Source organism: Leopardus geoffroyi, chromosome C2 (assembly GCF_018350155.1).
Source record: "Leopardus geoffroyi isolate Oge1 chromosome C2, O.geoffroyi_Oge1_pat1.0, whole genome shotgun sequence".
Lineage (NCBI taxonomy): Eukaryota > Metazoa > Chordata > Mammalia > Carnivora > Felidae > Leopardus > Leopardus geoffroyi.
The window spans coordinates 9,392,337-9,410,065 of NC_059333.1; the positions used below are offsets into that span (position 1 = coordinate 9,392,337).

The window sequence follows — 17,729 nt, forward strand, 5'->3', positions numbered from 1 at the left end:
AAGTTGCTTGCACAGGGGAACTGCCTCTGAGGACACAGTCCCTTTACTTTTTTCAGAGAGTCTCAATAGTGAGGAACAGAGAATTAGGTCCTGTGCTGTGATGGGGGTGTGGACAAGGCTCCTCCCTCTGTCTGATTTTCAGTGGGTCCTGGGTGGGAGGGAATGTTTATGAAGCTCACTGCGGCCAACAAATTGTTTGGAATGTTTGATTTAATGGTTCCATTAGCCCCTTTTTCCTGAAATCCCTACTTTTTGGTTCTGTTTAAGGTTACAGTTAATGTGTTATATATAAATAGGTGTTATTTTCAAAGTATCAAGGGGCTCTGTGGTGGGAAGCCATTGGCCCCAGTCAAGGTGAGTTTCTTTATCGGCTGTCCCTCTAGCCTTACTGGGCAAGAAATCACTTGAGGAACAGGATCCTCAGCATAAAATATTTGAGGACCCTGAGTAGTGAGAAGAACCATTAGGCTGGAAGCTACATGAACTTGGTCTACATCAGGCTGTGCATGGGACCTTGAGATCTGTTTTTCCTTCATGTTCTTGATGGGGACAATATACAAAATGCCTAGCACATCAAATGTAGTAATGTCCATACACCCCACCTTTCTAGAACTATAATATGTCAGAGTGTGGGTGTGTGAGGGAGGTGCCTTTACTGTGGTAATTCCCCCCTGCCAGCTGATTCCTCTAGTGATTTTCCAGACTATTGGACATTGAAAAGCAGTACCTCAAATCAAGGTTGATAACACCTTCTTTAAGGTTTACATAGTGTGTGTGCCTTAACAAGACTGTTTTGCTCCTAGAACTTTTACAGCTACTGTATGATGAACAAGAGTGTTCAGATTTCACAGGTGTGCTTGATTCCTCAGAATGGTCATTCCATAATATATTTTGGAAATAAATGCATATTATAATTTAATGAGAAAAAAGAAGAATAACAGCTAATGAGCATTAAAGAGAATATTCTCCAAAATCAGGAAGAGGAATTCTGGGGGAATGAGAGGGAAAAGACATGGAATGTGGGAAGGGGTTTCCATGGCCCTGACATTGATTGATGGGTTAAGATAGGGGGTGGGCTCCTGGTCGCTGTAGATTCTTATATCTTCTGTGGCTAGATTATTTCAGAAACACTGTTTTTACAGAAAGCATTAAAAAGTAAGGAGAAGTTGGGCACCTGCGTGGCTCAGTCGGTTAAGCGTCCAAATCTTGATTTCGGTTCAGGTCACGATCTCATGATTCATCAGTTTCAGCTCCACATTAGATCTGGGCTGACGTTGCAAAACTTGCTTGGGATTCTATCTCCCTCTCTCTGCCCTTCCCTTGCTCTCTCTCTCTCTCTCTCTCTCTCTCAAAATAAATAAAAAAGTAAGAAGAAATTTCTTTTAAAAAGAAAGAAATTTACATTTTTTTACATTTTTTTAAAAAAAGTTTTTTTTTTTTTTACATTTTTTACATTTTTTTAAAAAAAGTAAGAAGAAGAAATCCACATCTATTATCCTTTGGTATCCTATCCATAAGGTCATCCTACTCTGATATTCTCCTTCCAAGGTAAACAACAAGGTAAACATTGACTTTTTGGATGTGTTCTGCCCCCACAGAGATCTGGTGCAAAACATTCAAGATTGTTTTTTGTATCTAAGGTTCTGAAGTATGGGGGAGGACGGACAGTATTTCCTTTGACTGCCCTAGCTAGGACTTCTCCCAGATAGTCTCCCCGAAGAGGGTAATGTCCTGATAACATGAACCACTGTGGCTGCCATCCCCCCAAATAATGGAAGAACTCTGCTATTTCCAAAGGCAAGAAAACCCTGCTCTTATGCTGAGAATATAGCTTGCATTTCCATGTCCCTGAGTCTAGTTTTCCTGAGGCAAGATCAATATTTGACTAGGGCCTGCCTTAGCAAATGCAGAAGAACACTCTTTCCTCATTCAGGTCCACGACCAAATACACAGCAGGCGATGACACTATTCAGTAAGTGAGAAAACAATCAGCCAGAAGTGATTTTTGCCTTCTAAGGGGGATATGTGGAGGATGTGTGGTGATGGCACAAAGAACTTGTCCCACATCAATGTTGTGGTGAGTAAAGGAGTCAGGGGAGATTTGAGAGCTGCCCTGTGTTTGAGGTGAACTCAGTGAACTCAGTACTGGTACAAATAGTAGAACTTTTTCAGACAGGACAGGGAAAGGGGGCAGAACTGAGAGGAAGATGTACCTGCATGTGCTCAATTCCAATCCACCAATCTTCATCTTTTGTGGAAAATCAGTCATGGGAAACCTCCCTAAATGCAGTCAGGAAGCCGGCAGTGGGAGCAACTCATGCCCTACCACTCCCAGTCAACTGCAGTCCCAACAGGAAGAGAGAGAGACTTGATCAAGGGAGTTGCCCTTGCACATGAACACAACTGTACTACTCCAGACAGAGTAAAATATGCTTGTTTTAAGTCCCTGGAGCAACAGCCCAGCCAATGGAAAGCACTACACTTCTAAGTCCCAGTTGACTCCATTGGACTTTTTGTTTAAAACAGCCCTCCCAACTTACCCTTTTTCTCCTTAAAAATGTACCTGTCCTTTGTTCCCTGGACGTGCCTATCGTTTTGCCACAGCTTGGTTTTCTCAGATTGCAATTCTCTTTATTCCCGAAGAAACCCCACTTTGCTGGTGAAATAACTGGCAGGTTACATTTTTACAACTAACATTCCTTGGTGACACATGTGGGGATCCAGGGAAGATCCCCAAGGCCTCTTACTCTGGTGGGCAAGCAGGTGTGGTATCCATGGAGGTGTTTGGGCTCACTGCTTGCTCACCAACCATAGGGTTTGAGGGTAAGCTTTTCTCCTGGACTTCCAGCTCCATGCTTTTTGTCTGTGATTTCTTTCTTTCTTTTTTTAGATCTCTGAGAGTATTCATTTGGCCTTTGATTCCTTCTCAGAATCAAACTGTTCCTAATGGAACTCCTTTCTCGTTTGGTCTAATTCCTCTTGGGATTGGACTGCTCCTGTTGGAAAAGTACCAGTTCGAACTGCGTTGGTCTTCGGTCCTATTCTGCTTTGGGAGATGGTTCCTGTTGGAATGGTACCATTTGGAGCTGCATAGGCCTTCTGTCTAAATTCTTTTCGGGATTGGACTGTTGCAGTTAGAACTGTGCCAGTTGGAAATACACTAGCCTTGGGTCCGAGTTCTGTTTGGTACTGGACTATTCCTCTTGGAACCTGCTGGCCTCTGGTCTGAGTCATTCTGGAACTAGGTTGTTCCCAGAAAACTGCTAAAGAAAATGGGATCCCCTGCAAGAAAATGCTTCGTGACACCCCTCCCCTTTGGGACTATGGCTCATTTTATGTTTAAAATCTATGGTTGTTCTGTAGGCACATTCCTAACTAAATGGACCGCCTTAAACAAAAGCATTTCAGGACTTGTTAACCTTAAAAGTAAAACTGCCAGTTAATTTACCAGGAACAGATGCATACATTCAAGAGTAAAGAGAACTGCAAGTCAGGAAAATCAAGCTGCAGCAAAACCTGTAGACAAGTCCAGGGAACAAAGGACAGGTATGCTTTTTTAAGAAGAAAGGGGGCAGTTGGGAAGGCTTTTATAAATTAAAAGTCCCTTGGCATAAACTGGGTGTCTGAAGTGCAGTGGCTTTTCAGTGGCTGAGTGTTGCCTGGGGGGAAAAGGAAAGTGTCTCTATTTCTGGCTGGTATAGTAGAGTAGTATCCATGGGCAAGGTCAAATCCTTCTAAGGTCAAGTTCGTCTCTTCTTGTTGAGTCTGCAGTTGAGCCTGCGATTGAGTAGGAGTGGTAGGGCATGAGAACTTTCCCTGCAGACACCTCCTGATTCCATTTTTAGTGAGGTTTTTTGTTACAAACTTTCAGAAACTTCAGAGGCCATAATGGGGGACTTTCAATATCTCCAAACTTGGTTTACTCAAAATTAAGTTAAAAAACTGTTTCTTCTTGAAAGACGATAAAATCAAAACAAAAAAAGAATGAGATGTCTATTTTAAATGGTACCTTGGGGCACCTGGGTGTCTCAGTCGGTTAAGCGTCCAGCTTCGGCTCAGGTCATGATCTTGCGGTTCGTGAGTTCGAGCCCCGCATTGGGCTCTGTGCAGACAGCTCGGAGCCTGGAGTCTGCTTCGGATTCTGTGTCTCCTCCTCTCTCTCTGCCCCTCCCCTGCTCATGCTCTGTCTCTCTCCGTCTCTCAAGAATAAATAATCTTAAAAAAAAAATTTAAATGGTAACTTGACTCTTGCAGATGTGTTTGGATTCTGTTTGCCCCTTTGGAAAGTACTGTTTCTAAATTCATTGAGGCACACAATTGAAAGAGGCAAAATGATGGGGCACCTGGGTGGCTCAATCGGTTAAGCATCCGACTCTTGGTTTTGGCTCAGGTCACGATCTCACCGTTGGGAGGTCAAGCCCAGAGTCAGGCTCTGTGCTGACAGTGTGGAGCCAGCTTGGGATTCTCTCTCTGACCGCCCCCCCCCCCCCAAATATATAAATAAACTTAAAACATTTTTTTAAACAAAATGGCTTCTGAGGCCTCTTTCCCTCATCTCTACCTTCTTCGTTTACAGACAGGAGGCAGCCATCTTCCTCTGTCTCTGCACCTTCCTCTTTCTCTGGGCCCTCTCATTCTGATCCTTTTGTGAACTTTCCTTTTCATTTGAAGCTCCTTCTGCTTCCTCCTCTCCTGAACCTACTCAAACCTGCCCCTTTCAAGTTAAGTCTTCTAAAGATCTAAATAGACCCCACATTTCTTATATTCCCTGGACTAAGGCTGAATTCAGAGTAAAAGAGTTTCCTAAAGTCACCGAGAACACCCATAGGTTTGCTGAAGAATTTAACGTAATTAGCCAAACGTTACCAACCAGGTTTCTCAACTGGTCACATGCTTGTTGGTGAGGGCCAGGCAAAACATTGGATGAAACTAGCTCGGCAGGAACATCTTGAACAGGATATAAAGAACAGACCCTGAACTTCTGCTACGATACTCGCTGGAAATGTCCACTGAGCAAGGACAGTGGCTTTTCCTAAGCCCGTTGATTGGAACAAAATTCAGGGTTGTATACAAAGGCCTGATGAATCTGTTCATAATAATTGCAGCCAGCTCAAAAATGTCTTTAAAGAAAACTTCTGGTCTTCCTTTAGATGTGAGTCCACCTGGGTAGCATTTCAGTCTGTGTTTCTTACTGGGCTGATTTGGGATCTTTCCCTTTTAGTCAAAAGGACCAGGATAGCATGGGAAACTATGGCCACTCCAGATTTAACAGACCTGGAAAACCAGCTTGGGGTCACCCTAGATGAATCACCTATAGGAAGGACCTACTGAAATTTTTAATGTGCAGCCAATGAAGGCCCCAAAACAGAACCGGAAGTGTAATTCCTGCTACTGTTGCAAGGTATCAGGACTTTGGGAAAGAGACTGTAACACATGGAAGCACTTCATGCACCTTAGCCCACTAGCCAACTTTTCCCATGTCCTCCTGATTCCCAGTGGTGGGGCTCTGAGGAACTATAAGGGCTGTTCCCAGTCTTCCCTCTTCATCAGCTTGGGCAAAGCATCTCCAGATTGGGAATGAATCTCTCTCTATCCTTATTGGCACAGGATCTACACTCTCATTGCTTAACCCCGCTGCTATAAAGCAGCTCCACCACCTCGAGTACTAAAACAATTGAAATAGAGGGATCTCTAATAAACTTTAACAGGTTCCTGTCTCTGAACCTTTTCCTTTGCGTCTCACCCCTTGCACAGATACACACCCTTTTCTTCTTAGTTCCCCTGCCCCTATCCATTTCTTGCACTCAGTTTTGTTGGAAACGTATCATACCAGAATTACTCCCAGAAAAGGGAAGGGATTCTAGAGTTTGACAGTCATAACCAAAATCACCAACAAGGGAAAATAAGTGACCCTTGGGCACCTTTCCTATGCGGGTTCTCTGAGGGCACTATAGCTGAGTCTGAGGGTGCTGTTAATCTATTCCTATTGGATCAGCTATCATCCTCTTATGGGTAAAACCATCAACCCATATGGGCAGAATCCACAGTGTACATCCCATCAAGATTCACATAGGTCCCTCAAACCTCTCCCCTAAATTAATCAACACCCTACAAATAGAGAAGCCCTTCAAGGCATCAAGCCCATAATAGATTACAAGGCTCAAGAGTCTCATCCCCTGCACAAGTCATTGTAACAGACCTGTTTTACCTGTAAACAACAGAAAAAACAAACAACCAAAAAACCCTAACCGCTGAGGATGGAGGTTTGTCCAAAACCCCAGAGCAACCAATAACATTGTTAACCTCAGCACCCTATTTGTCCCCACCCACGAACAAACGTACTGACATCCATTGCCGCTGAAGGCAAATTTTTCACTGTAATAGCCCTATGCAGTACAGTTTTTATGATTCTAGTTGATAAGGACAGCCAATCTCTTTTCGCCTTCACTTGGGAAGAATGGCAATGCACAGGGACAGTAATGTCCCAGGGCTACACAGAGAGTCCTTTCTGTTTTGACACACGGTTAGAGGCTGATTTGGATGATAGTAAGTTTTCTGCAGGCTCTCCTGTGTCTCAGCCTGTAGATGATTTGCTTCTCTGTTCACCTTCTCAACCGTCTTCACAGGAAGATCGCATCTACCTGTTAAAACTTGGGCCATAAAGAGACATAAGGTCTCCAGGGAAACCAGTGCAGTTAACCCAGACTCAGGTCAGAAACTTAATGCATGAGATCTTGAAATGAGAACTGTATTTGGACTCCGAGGATTTGGCATTGCTAGCAACTGACAGGTTACCTTTTGACTCCCCATGACAATTTACAGGAACCTCCTCTAATCAATGCAGATTTTTTATGGTTTCCTGATGGCTCCTATTTAAAGGATGGTAATGGTAAAATATCATGCTGCATAGGCTATTACAACTCCCTTAGCGGTCACTTCATTCTTAAAAGACTTTTGGGAGTAAGTGAGCACTCGAAGAGTACAGAGAATAACCAGAAAGGAAATGACTGAAGAAGCAGCGTCTCTTAGGAAGGGTTGCAATGGCTCAGAAATGACAGCCGAGTCTCTTTTGAAGAGCTGGAATGGAGAAGGTGGGGACAAACCCAAAGGACAACTGTTAGGATCTGGTCAGTGATAATCAGGAGGTGGGCATAGTGAGCTCATTTATCATAGTGAGTGGATGGTGGGGTCTGTGACCAGGATGATATTAGGAAAGTACAAGTGTCATCTGGACATGTTTTAGATGTTTAGATGGGGGTGTGTGTAGGGGACTGGAGGGCTGCAATTTGAGAAGGGAAGGGAGGACATCCTGAGGAAAGGGAGAGGCAGGAAGAAAACGATGTGTTTGGAGTTCTGGGAATGTTCTAGGCAGGTGAAGGATTTTAGGAGGCTCTAAACAAGTTTGGATAGGGACGAGTCCACTAGCCTGAATAAAACCACTCAGAAGGAGGGAAAGGGAGAAGAAAGGGTCCAGGAAGAGATCCCCAGGGAAGTGCACCTGTGAGGACACAGAGCCAGAAAAAGGCCTCTGGGAGGAGAGTTTGGAATGAAGATATAAAGGAGAAGAAGAAGCCAGTTGTGAAAGGCCAGTGGGACAGAGGGCACTGCTGAGTGCTGGACACGTGTGTACAGAGTCCTGAGGGGAAGGGCACCTGTCCAGGTGGGGACACAGCAGAGAGGCCGGGGTGGCTGAGCAGGGAGAGGGAGCAGGGCCTGTAGATGCGGTCAGAGAGGCAGGGCCAGATCATTCCAGAAACAGTACCGCTGTAAGTCGTCACAGCTACTTTAGGGTTTCATTAGAGGCAGCAGTTCTGTGCACATGTCTCAGGAACCAAAGAAGTTTGTTTTCATCGTCACTTCTGCTTGAATATGTAAGGGTGTGTGATCATTAGCTGGTAGGGGAGAAGGAGAACAGGTTAATAAGAAGTAGCCATCTGAGAAGATTTCCCCAGTCACCTTAACATTTTTTGTTGTATGTGCAATCTGGTCAATTCTCAGTAATGTGTAGACAGGTGAACAGTTTGTCCCAACTTGTATTATCTGGCTGGTTGATGTTGTGTAGCTTTGTTATTTGGCACCCATTGCAAGAAGCTAAGATGAGGGAGCACAATGGCATTTCTACATATGACTCTTTGGTATTTTTTGTGTATTTCAAAATAAGTTAAAAATTCATAGAGATGCACAAAGTCCAACACAGAGAATCTTTCAAAAGCCTGGGTAAAGTCCCTGAGAGTCTGACCCATGGCAATGCCAAGGTCCTCTGGCTGGAAAGGCTTGCAACTCCTGGAGGTTTCTGCTCTCCCTGCACGTCCAATCTGACCTCTTTCCCTAGGAAGGCCGTTCTAGAACCCCTCAGAGCTGTAGGCCCCACAGCAGCGCTTCAGACACCCACCCCAACCGCTTCTGGGTAGTCCCCTAAAAGAGGTTTCCTGGCCTAAGAGCTCCAATGTTCTTAACCTCGAAGACGATACCTTCGAAAATGATGCTCTAGTTGTTGACCAACATGTGAGGTCCCTGTACTCCTTCGGCAGGAAGTCATGCAGCGCGCCGATGCTCTGCAGGTCCTTGATGTCCAGCAGGTGGAAGCAGGGGCTCAGGCCCTTGGCCCGGAGCCGCCGCACAGCCGACTGTCCCCACGCCTCATCCAGCACTATGAACATCATGTTGCCCGAGAACTGCAGGCACAGGTTGTACGTGATGGAGAAGCCAATGCCTTGTTGGCCCTGGTCACCAGTGCCACACGGTGTCTAAACACATGGCTGTGTGGAGGGCTAGCGAGGTCCTGTGTGTGGAGCTGATGGTGCTGTGGGCCACACGGAGGGCTAGTGGTGAGGAGGCCTGGCCACAGTCAGAGATGCCAGTAGAACTGTGTTCTGGGACCCAGTGCTGTGATTCCTAGAGCCCAGGCACTGCCTCCGTTCCTCCATGAAAGCAGGGACCAGATGTTCCAGGAGGTTCCCTAATGCTATTCCAGATATGTCCTTCCTGGGGCTGCACTCTGAGCCCAACTAGGATTCTGTCCTCTTAGGATCCCTCCTCTGAGCCAAGCAGTGCTTTGAGAGTACTGATGTGCTTCCCAAAACAAAGGTTGTGGGTGATTGATTAAAAGGATGCTAAAGTTTCATAGCTTTTGAGGGAACAATTTTAGGAGAACCTCTATAGGAGAAAAAGAGAGCAATTATCTTGGGAATAGGCCTTTCATCTGCAGAATGGGAATGGTTGCCTTCTAAGATACAGTGAAATTGTTCATACAACAAAACCGGTATTGAGCATACAGATCTCCTTGCTTTCTTAGGAGAATCTCAAGGGTGAGAAACAGAATTAGGTCCTTTGCTGAGACTGGGGTGTGGGCAGGGCTCCTCCCTCAGTGTGAGTCCCAGTGTGCCCCCAGATGAGGCAAAGTTTATGAAGTTCATGTGGGCCAAGGCAATGATTGCAATGTTTAATTTAATGGTTACACAATCCTGTTTGCCCGTAGTGCCTACTTTTTTGTTTTCTTTAAGGTCACAGTTAATAAGTATTATATGTAATTAGGTGTTATTTTTAAAGTATTGAGGAAAAAAGACCTGTGATGCTGGGATATATTTCTAAACTAGCAGTAGACGTGATATGTCTTGTCCTTGATATTGATACTCCTCAAGGTTCATTTTAGAAATACAAGCTAACAGGGAGGAAATTAACAGCCTTGTTGAAGAGAAAACGTTAAAGGAAACCTCACTTATATTTTTTATTTCATTTTATTTTTTAAAAGGCTGTTTTTAAGTAATGTCTATACCAAACGTGGGGTTCCAACTACCAACCTTGAGATCAAGAGTCCCATGCTCTAATGACTGAGCCTCCTAGGCGCCCCACAGGAAACCTCTTTCCAAATAGAAACCTTACCCCATGGGGTGCCTTGGTGGCTCAGTCAGTTGAGCGTCCAACTCTTGATTTTGGCTCAGGTATTGGTCTCATGACTTGTGAGATCGTGCTGTGCCTCGGAATCTGTGATGTTAGTAAGGAGCCTGCTTGGGATTCTCTCTCTCCCCCTTCTATCTGCCCTCCCCTGCTCATGTTCTCTCTCCAAATAAATAAACTTAAAGGAAAAAAACAAAACCGTGCCTTTGCTTTGCAGGGCCTATCAGTTCTCATTTCTGTCAGCCTAAAAACCCCTGGTGAAGACTGAAAAATAATCATGAGAGGAGGGAGTCTGAACAATCTGGATGCTTCTGTGAGGGGTGGGAGGTGGTGGGCATTCACGGAGGCCCCTAGGGAGCCAGGCTGGGTGTGTGGCAGTAAGAAGCTCCCCTCAAGGCCCTAAGTGTCAGGTCCCAGTCCGGGGACGCCTATGGAGGGCAATTTGCACCACCCTTGTTTTCAGCCTGTTCACCTGTATTAGTTCCTTTACCTTTCATGGAAATCCTAAGACTTCCCCCGAATTGTACACTTGAGGAGATTGACATAGAGCAACATGCAGGATTTTGCTCAAGGTCAACCCGTAGGTGGCAGAGCCAGGATCTTTTCGTTTCCAGATGTTTGTTTTGAAAGCTTTCAAAGAGAGAAGTGGAAAGAATAGGACTGTGGACACCCATGTATCCTCCAAACTAGCCTCAGTAGTGATGAGTATGTTACTATCCTTCACCTTCTGTAGAGATTTTGCTGGACCGTGTTAATGTTACAGACTTGACCATTTCTCCTTACGTGAATAGCGCATTCACCTTGAGATTTGACAGTAATTCTTTCATATCCATTGATACCAATCCTTATTCACTTTTCCTCCTTGTCTCAGGTTGTCTTATGGATGCACCTCTAGTGCCCACTCCCATTTCACACCTTGCAATTGTGTTTTTTTTCCCCAATGAGTCTGCTATTTAAAGAGACCACAACGATGTCTATTTTGTAGTAGAGGCTGATAAAGTATGCTAGTTAGGGAAATCTAGCCCTATTCATGGGTTTATATATTGTCTCTGGTGACTTTCAAGCTACAAAAACAGATTTGATTAGAGACCACTGGCTTGCAAAGGCAAAAATATTCACTATGTTGCTCTTTCACTAATGTTTACCAACACCTGAGTTAAACTGTCCCTTCTCTTGACCTAACTTAGGGTCTGTTAGACTTTGGGGCTGGTTGGCAAGAAACAATCTGCACACATGGACATTTACTTATAGTTGTTTATTCATCTATGATATTCATTCATTGTTGGTTGGCATTAATTCCACTTTTTCTTCTCATATATCACAGAAGAAATCACAAAAGACTTCCCAGAATTAGTAGCCAATTCAATATAAGTCCTCAATATGGACAGTGATTCTTCCTCCTCCTCCTTTTCCTCCTCCTTCTTCTTCTACTTCTTCTGATATGAACATTGTTAACAGTGTAGTCCTTTTGTTCATATCATGGAAGTATCATAACGGGACCCATGGAGGGAACTGAGAGGGGGGGTCCCCATTGTTCAACTTTATTCTCCATTACAAACTCCCCGTGAGGCCCCTTAGCATCTGAGGGCAAAAGGGCCAAGTAGATGGGGGTCTCTGCTCCTTCTTCTGGGCTTTTAATGGCTGTAGGTCCACCCATGTCTGTTCTCACCCACCTAGGGCAGCAGGCATTCAGAAGGATCCTGTCTCCCCTCCTCTGCTCACTCAGTTTCCTGGCATGGATTCTGGACAGGACAGTGATACCCATCTTTGACACTCCATATGTGAGTACTTTCATATCAGGGCAGCCTTCCTTCCTGTGTACCCCGCTCTTTGTGTCTTCCACAAACTTGTTCATGAGCCCCACCAGCTCCTCCTCTGTGATAGTCTCACTTCTGAACTTCTGCTGAAGTTCTGAGCTGCAGTTGTTAAGAACTATGAAGCTCGTTATACTAGACACAGTGACCACTCTGCCTAAAATACAACACAAATGGTCATGTAGAATCGCATGTGTAAGAATGATGAATACCAAAATCCCTTAGATTTGCCCATTTGGGAGACAGTTACCAGTTTGCTAGGAGTGTGAATGTAGTCTTCCTATATAAATGAAGGACAAAATCCAATATTGAACCTTGCAAGACTCATAATGTCTCAGAGGACGTCAGAGAAATGATCTAATGGGGTGTGCAGTGCCCAGATGTCCCATAAAGAAAAGAAAGTGACTTATACAGGAACGTGCTATCAGAAGGTAAGTCGGTGCTCACTGCAATCATGAGTAGAGAGCCACTTTTCTTCACAGATCCCCTTTGGAACCATCTTAACATCTTATGGTCCCATGGGCAGTGCTCTATGAACAAGTGTCTATTAACCAACAAACAACTGATCATTTTAGTGATGACCTTTTGAAGAAGAACAGACTGCATGTGTTTTGTGGGCTGTCCCTCTGATATAACCAGGTAAAAACAAATCACCTCAGTGGGCTAAGGTGTGTGGTATTTTCTCTATGTTGGGATTTCATCAACTTGGGAGCAGTGAGAAAACACCAGGCAATATAGTTATGGGAAGGGGCAATGGAGCAGTCACATGTTAAAAAGATAGTATAAAAAGAAATGCTACAACATGGATGAATCTTGATAACATTACCCAAAAGAAAGTGGCCAGTCACAAAAGACTACTCATTATATGATTCTCTATGTATGGGATGTCCAGAGAAGTAGATGATCAGACAGATAATAGATTAGAGGTGCTTCAGGCAGTGGGATTGTGGGAAAAGAGGGCTGGTGCTAAGGGCACAGGTTCTCCTTGGGGTGATGACAGTATGCTAATCTTAAAGCAGTGATTGTTCCACAAGTCTGTCCATATACTAAATTCCACTGAATTGCATACCTGAAACGGGTAAAGTGTATGATATGTGAATTGTATCTCAGTAAAGTGGTTAAAAGTGTAAAGCAATCTCACAGTTCTCACTAATTCTTTTTCAAAAATATAGTTATTATTCATAAAAGTGAACTTAAATTGACATGTATAAATAGTTTACTATTTTTCCATCTACATGAGTATCTTTAGCCTAATAGAAAAATTATGAGAATTTACGAACAATAAGAACTTCAATAAATTAGGAAACTATCCCTATTTTATGTAAATATCCGGGAAAGACAGTCATGGTCATTTAACTCTGAGCTCCATCCCACTAAGGAATGTCAGTGCCATACAAGTTCAGTGTAAGAGATAATGCATGACCCTGTGATTCTCATTGGTGGTGTTTAGAGATAATTAAAATGAATTGCAGAAACTGTCTTATTAATGTAACAGGTTTCTAAGATGAATACCTTTGAGAAAGGAGTCAGTTACTCCATACTTCCTTCCATCTACAACATACTAAGCTAAGATTAATGGAACTTAGGGGCAGCTGGGTGACTCAGTCAGTTAAATGTCTGACCCTTGATCTTCGTTCAGGTCATGATCTTGTGGTTTGTGAGTTCGAGCCCCGCGTTGGCTCTATGCTGACAGCTCTCTCTCTCTCTCTCTCTCTAAAAAATAAATAGACATTAAACAATATTTTTAGAAAAGTTAGATGTTTTAGTAAGCAGCTCTCCGATTTTATTACTTCTCACTAGTTTATTTCATTTTCAAAAATCATTTGCCTCTTTCACAACAAAAGTAACATATATTAACGATTTGAAGTTTCAAAAACAGAAGTGTGTGAAATAAGACAGAAGTAGAGGAACCAACATTGGGTAACTGCTATAGTAGAAAGACTGCTGCATTTACTCCCCAGGGTGTGGAGCCAGTTTCTTAAGTACCTTTAGTATAGACAGTAAACGGAAAACTCTACTAACGTTCTGTAGGCTGTTTGTAATGACGTGATGACCTCTTTTCTATTCTCTATTTTCTATCTTAGAAAGTTGAGTATCAGCTGTGAAAATGCTTACCTGTAAGCGTGATGGGGAGTAAAAGGTTTTGTAGGTAAATTCCTGGTAGTAGATGCTGCAACCGAACCCTCTTCCTCAGGCCTGTCCCATGCACTGAGCACATCCCCAAGCGGGCAGGGTGGCTGTCAGGGGGCTTCTCCTAGAACTGGGAGAGATGGTAGATGCTTCTGGTCTGACAGCTCAGGACAGGAATCACATGAGAAGGAATGGGAAGCACTTGTGGAGTTTATACAGCAAAGACTCTGATCCAAACATCTTTGTCGTCAGCGTGGACTCATGGCTTTCAGGTGTCACTTCGGAATGCACGCAGCCTATATACTAAGAAGTGTATGGACCATCCCAGCGTCCTTGTGCTAAGGGTGTGTGAGTTCATGTCAGTGTGTGATATGTATGTGAATGGGAGTGTGTGTGAGACAGAGACTGTATGTGTGACTATAAGTATGTGACACTGTGTGTGAGGTAGTGTGACAGTTGCCCTGTCACAGTCACTATGAAAAGCACATTACCCAGGTAAGAAAGGACTCTTGTGCTGGTGGGGCCGGGGTGTGTGTTGGGCTTACAGTTTATCCAGACCATTACTCTGTATGTGACCAGGGATCTATTGTTAGGAAATCTCTCACTATCTCCTACTCTCCAAACCTCACTGTCCTCAAGCAGAGCCACAGTGGTCTACACAACGCAGGGTATTTTAGACATCATCTCATTGGGGGTCACAAATTTCAAGTGCATTACTTGATTCTCAAGGCTATTCAGAGTCTGTAAGTTCAAGCTGGTTCTTGTGACCTTTGATGATTTCACATTCATCACATTCCCTGGAAGATTCATGTTTTCTAATATCAAGAGGACCAGTTGTTAAGTCTCTGGACTGATAGGGGGTTTTCACAAAACACCTCAGGGTTTTAAGTGTGCCTCCTGTGGTTTTCCCTGAGGTACCTGGGGCCCTGAGACAAGGACGACGAGGAAGATAGGCCCAATCAAGCAGAGTCCTTATTTTGTTTCTCTCAACTTACCAGGTAAGGCTTCATTTGGAGAGGGGGATCAAGGAAAAATGATTTGAGGACCTTGAGTAGTGGGAAGAACCACTAGTTTGGATGTCACATGACCTCAGTCTGCAACCAGCTGTGCTCGTGACTTTGCGATTCATTATTCCTCCATGTTATTAATGGGCACCATATATAAGATGCCCAGTACATCACATCCAGAATGCCCAGCCACCTATCCTTTCTAGAACCAATATGTCAGAGGGTGTGTGTGAGTGAGTTACGTTTACTATTGTAATTTTCCAAGCAAATTCCTCTAGTGGCGTTTCAGACTAAGGATATTGCAAAGCAGTACCTTTTCAAATGAAGGTTGAGAACACCTTTTTAAAGGTTTCCTTGATAAGTGCAGTGTTAACAAGACCGTATTTCCACCTAGTACTTTAAGCTAATATCTGATGAACAACAATGTTCAGATTTCCAGTTTGCTCAATTCCTTAGAGATGTTCATATCTTAATATCTTTTTGTTGGAGAGTTGGGATGGAGAAGGTTGGGGGCAAATCCATAGGGCAACTGTTAGGACCTGGTCAGTGATAATCAGGAGGTGGGCATGGTGACCTCATTTGTCATGGGGGGTGGATGGTGGGGTCTGTGACCAGGATTATATTGGGAAAGCACAAGTGTTATCTAGATGTGTGTTAGAGTTTTAGGTAGAGGTGTGGGGCGGGGGGAGGTTGGAGGGCTGGGATTTGAGGAGGGAAAGGAGGACATCCTGAGGAGAGGGAGAAGCAGGAAGAGAACTATGTGTGTCTGGAACTCTGGCAATGTTCTAGGCAGGTGACAGAGTTTAGGGGGCCCTAACAAGTTTGGATAGGGAAGAGTCCACTAGCCTGAATAAGATCACTCAGAGGGAGGGAGAGGGAGAAGGAAGGGTCCAGGAAAAAATCCCCAGGGAAGTGCACCTGTGAGGACACAGAGCCAGAAAAAGGCCTCTGGGAGGAGAGTTTGGAATGAAGATATAAAGGAGAAGAAGAAGCCAGTTGTGAAAGGCCAGTGGGACAGAGGGCACTGCTGAGTGCTGGACACGTGTGTACAGAGTCCTGAGGGGAAGGGCACCTGTCCAGGTGGGGACACAGCAGAGAGGCCGGGGTGGCTGAGCAGGGAGAGGGAGCAGGGCCTGTAGATGCGGTCAGAGAGGCAGGGCCAGATCATTCCAGAAACAGTACCGCTGTAAGTCGTCACAGCTACTTTAGGGTTTCATTAGAGGCAGCAGTTCTGTGCACATGTCTCAGGAACCAAAGAAGTTTGTTTTCATCGTCACTTCTGCTTGAATATGTAAGGGTGTGTGATCATTAGCTGGTAGGAGAGAAGGAGAACAGGTTAATAAGAAGTAGCCATCTGAGAAGATTTCCCCAGTCACCTTAACATTTTTTGTTGTATGTGCAATCTGGTCAATTCTCAGTAATGTGTAGACAGGTGAACAGTTTGTCCCAACTTGTATTATCTGGCTGGTTGATGTTGTGTAGCTTTGTTATTTGGCGCCCATTGCAAGAAGCTAAGATAAGGGAGCACAATGGCATTTCTACATATGACTCTTTGGCATTTTTTGTGTATTTCAAAATAAGTTAAAAATTCATAGAGATGCACAAAGTCCAACAGAGAGAATCTTTCAAAAGCCTGGGTAAAGTCCCTGAGAGTCTGCCCATGGCAATGCCAAGGTCCTCTGGCTGGAAAGGCTTGCAACTCCTGGAGGTTTCTGCTCTCCCTGCACGTCCAATCTGACCTTTTTCCCTAGGAAGGCCGTTCTAGAACCCCTCAGAGCTGTAGGCCCCACAGCAGCGCTTCAGACACCCACCCCAACCGCTTCTGGGTAGTCCCCTAAAAGAGGTTTCCTGGCCTAAGAGCTCCAATGTTCTTAACCTCGAAGATGATACCTTCGAAAATGATGCTCTAGTTGTTGACCAACATGTGAGGTCCCTGTACTCTTTCGGCAGGAAGTCATGCAGGGCGCCGATGCTCTGCAGGTCCTTGATGTCCAGCAGGTGGAAGCAGGGGCTCAGGCCCTTGGCCCGGAGCCGCCGCACAGCCGACTGTCCCCACGCCTCATCCAGCACTATGAACATCATGTTGCCCGAGAACTGCAGGCACAGGTTGTACGTGATGGAGAAGCCAATGCCTTGTTGGCCCTGGTCACCAGTGCCACACGGTGTCTAAACACATGGCTGTGTGGAGGGCTAGCGAGGTCCTGTGTGTGGAGCTGATGGTGCTGTGGGCCACACGGAGGGCTAGTGGTGAGGAGGCCTGGCCACAGTCAGAGATGCCAGTAGAACTGTGTTCTGGGACCCAGTGCTGTGATTCCTAGAGCCCAGGCACTGCCTCCGTTCCTCCATGAAAGCAGGGACCAGATGTTCCAGGAGGTTCCCTAATGCTATTCCAGATATGTCCTTCCTGGGGCTGCACTCTGAGCCCAACTAGGATTCTGTCCTCTTAGGATCCCTCCTCTGAGCCAAGCAGTGCTTTGAGAGTACTGATGTGCTTCCCAAAACAAAGGTTGTGGGTGATTGATTAAAAGGATGCTAAAGTTTCATAGCTTTTGAGGGAACAATTTTAGGAGAACCTCTATAGGAGAAAAAGAGAGCAATTATCTTGGGAATAGGCCTTTCATCTGCAGAATGGGAATGGTTGCCTTCTAAGATACAGTGAAATTGTTCATACAACAAAACCGGTATTGAGCATACAGATCTCCTTGCTTTCTTAGGAGAATCTCAAGGGTGAGAAACAGAATTAGGTCCTGTGCTGAGACTGGGGTGTGGGCAGGGCTCCTCCCTCAGTGTGAGTCCCAGTGTGCCCCCAGATGAGGCAAAGTTTATGAAGTTCATGTGGGCCAAGGCAATGATTGCAATGTTTAATTTAATGGTTACACAA

The 17,729-nt window shown here is 44.7% G+C and overlaps 1 protein-coding gene across 1 annotated transcript; it reads right to left on the bottom strand.

The window, feature by feature from the left end:
* Positions 1 to 11,139: 11,139 nt before the first annotated feature.
* On the bottom strand, positions 11,140 to 14,340 carry LOC123610603 (carbonyl reductase [NADPH] 1-like). The gene is made up of 2 exons (XM_045501437.1): positions 13,827 to 14,340; positions 11,140 to 11,868 (listed from the first exon to the last, which is right to left on the bottom strand). Exons 1-2 carry the CDS (start codon positions 13,927 to 13,929, stop codon positions 11,375 to 11,377), a joined length of 597 nt encoding a protein of 198 aa, XP_045357393.1. The 5' UTR covers positions 13,930 to 14,340; the 3' UTR covers positions 11,140 to 11,374.
* Between the last annotated feature and the right edge of the window lie 3,389 nt (positions 14,341 to 17,729).

Bases quoted from the DNA above. Each gene is read 5' to 3' on its own strand.
- LOC123610603 (XM_045501437.1), bottom strand. From the start codon at position 13,929: ATGTGCTCAGTGCATGGGACAGGCCTGAGGAAGAGGGTTCGGTTGCAG. The intron at 11,869-13,826 runs GTAAGCATTTTC...GTTGTATTTTAG, and splicing joins ACTCCCCATCACGCTTACAG to GCAGAGTGGTCACTGTGTCT.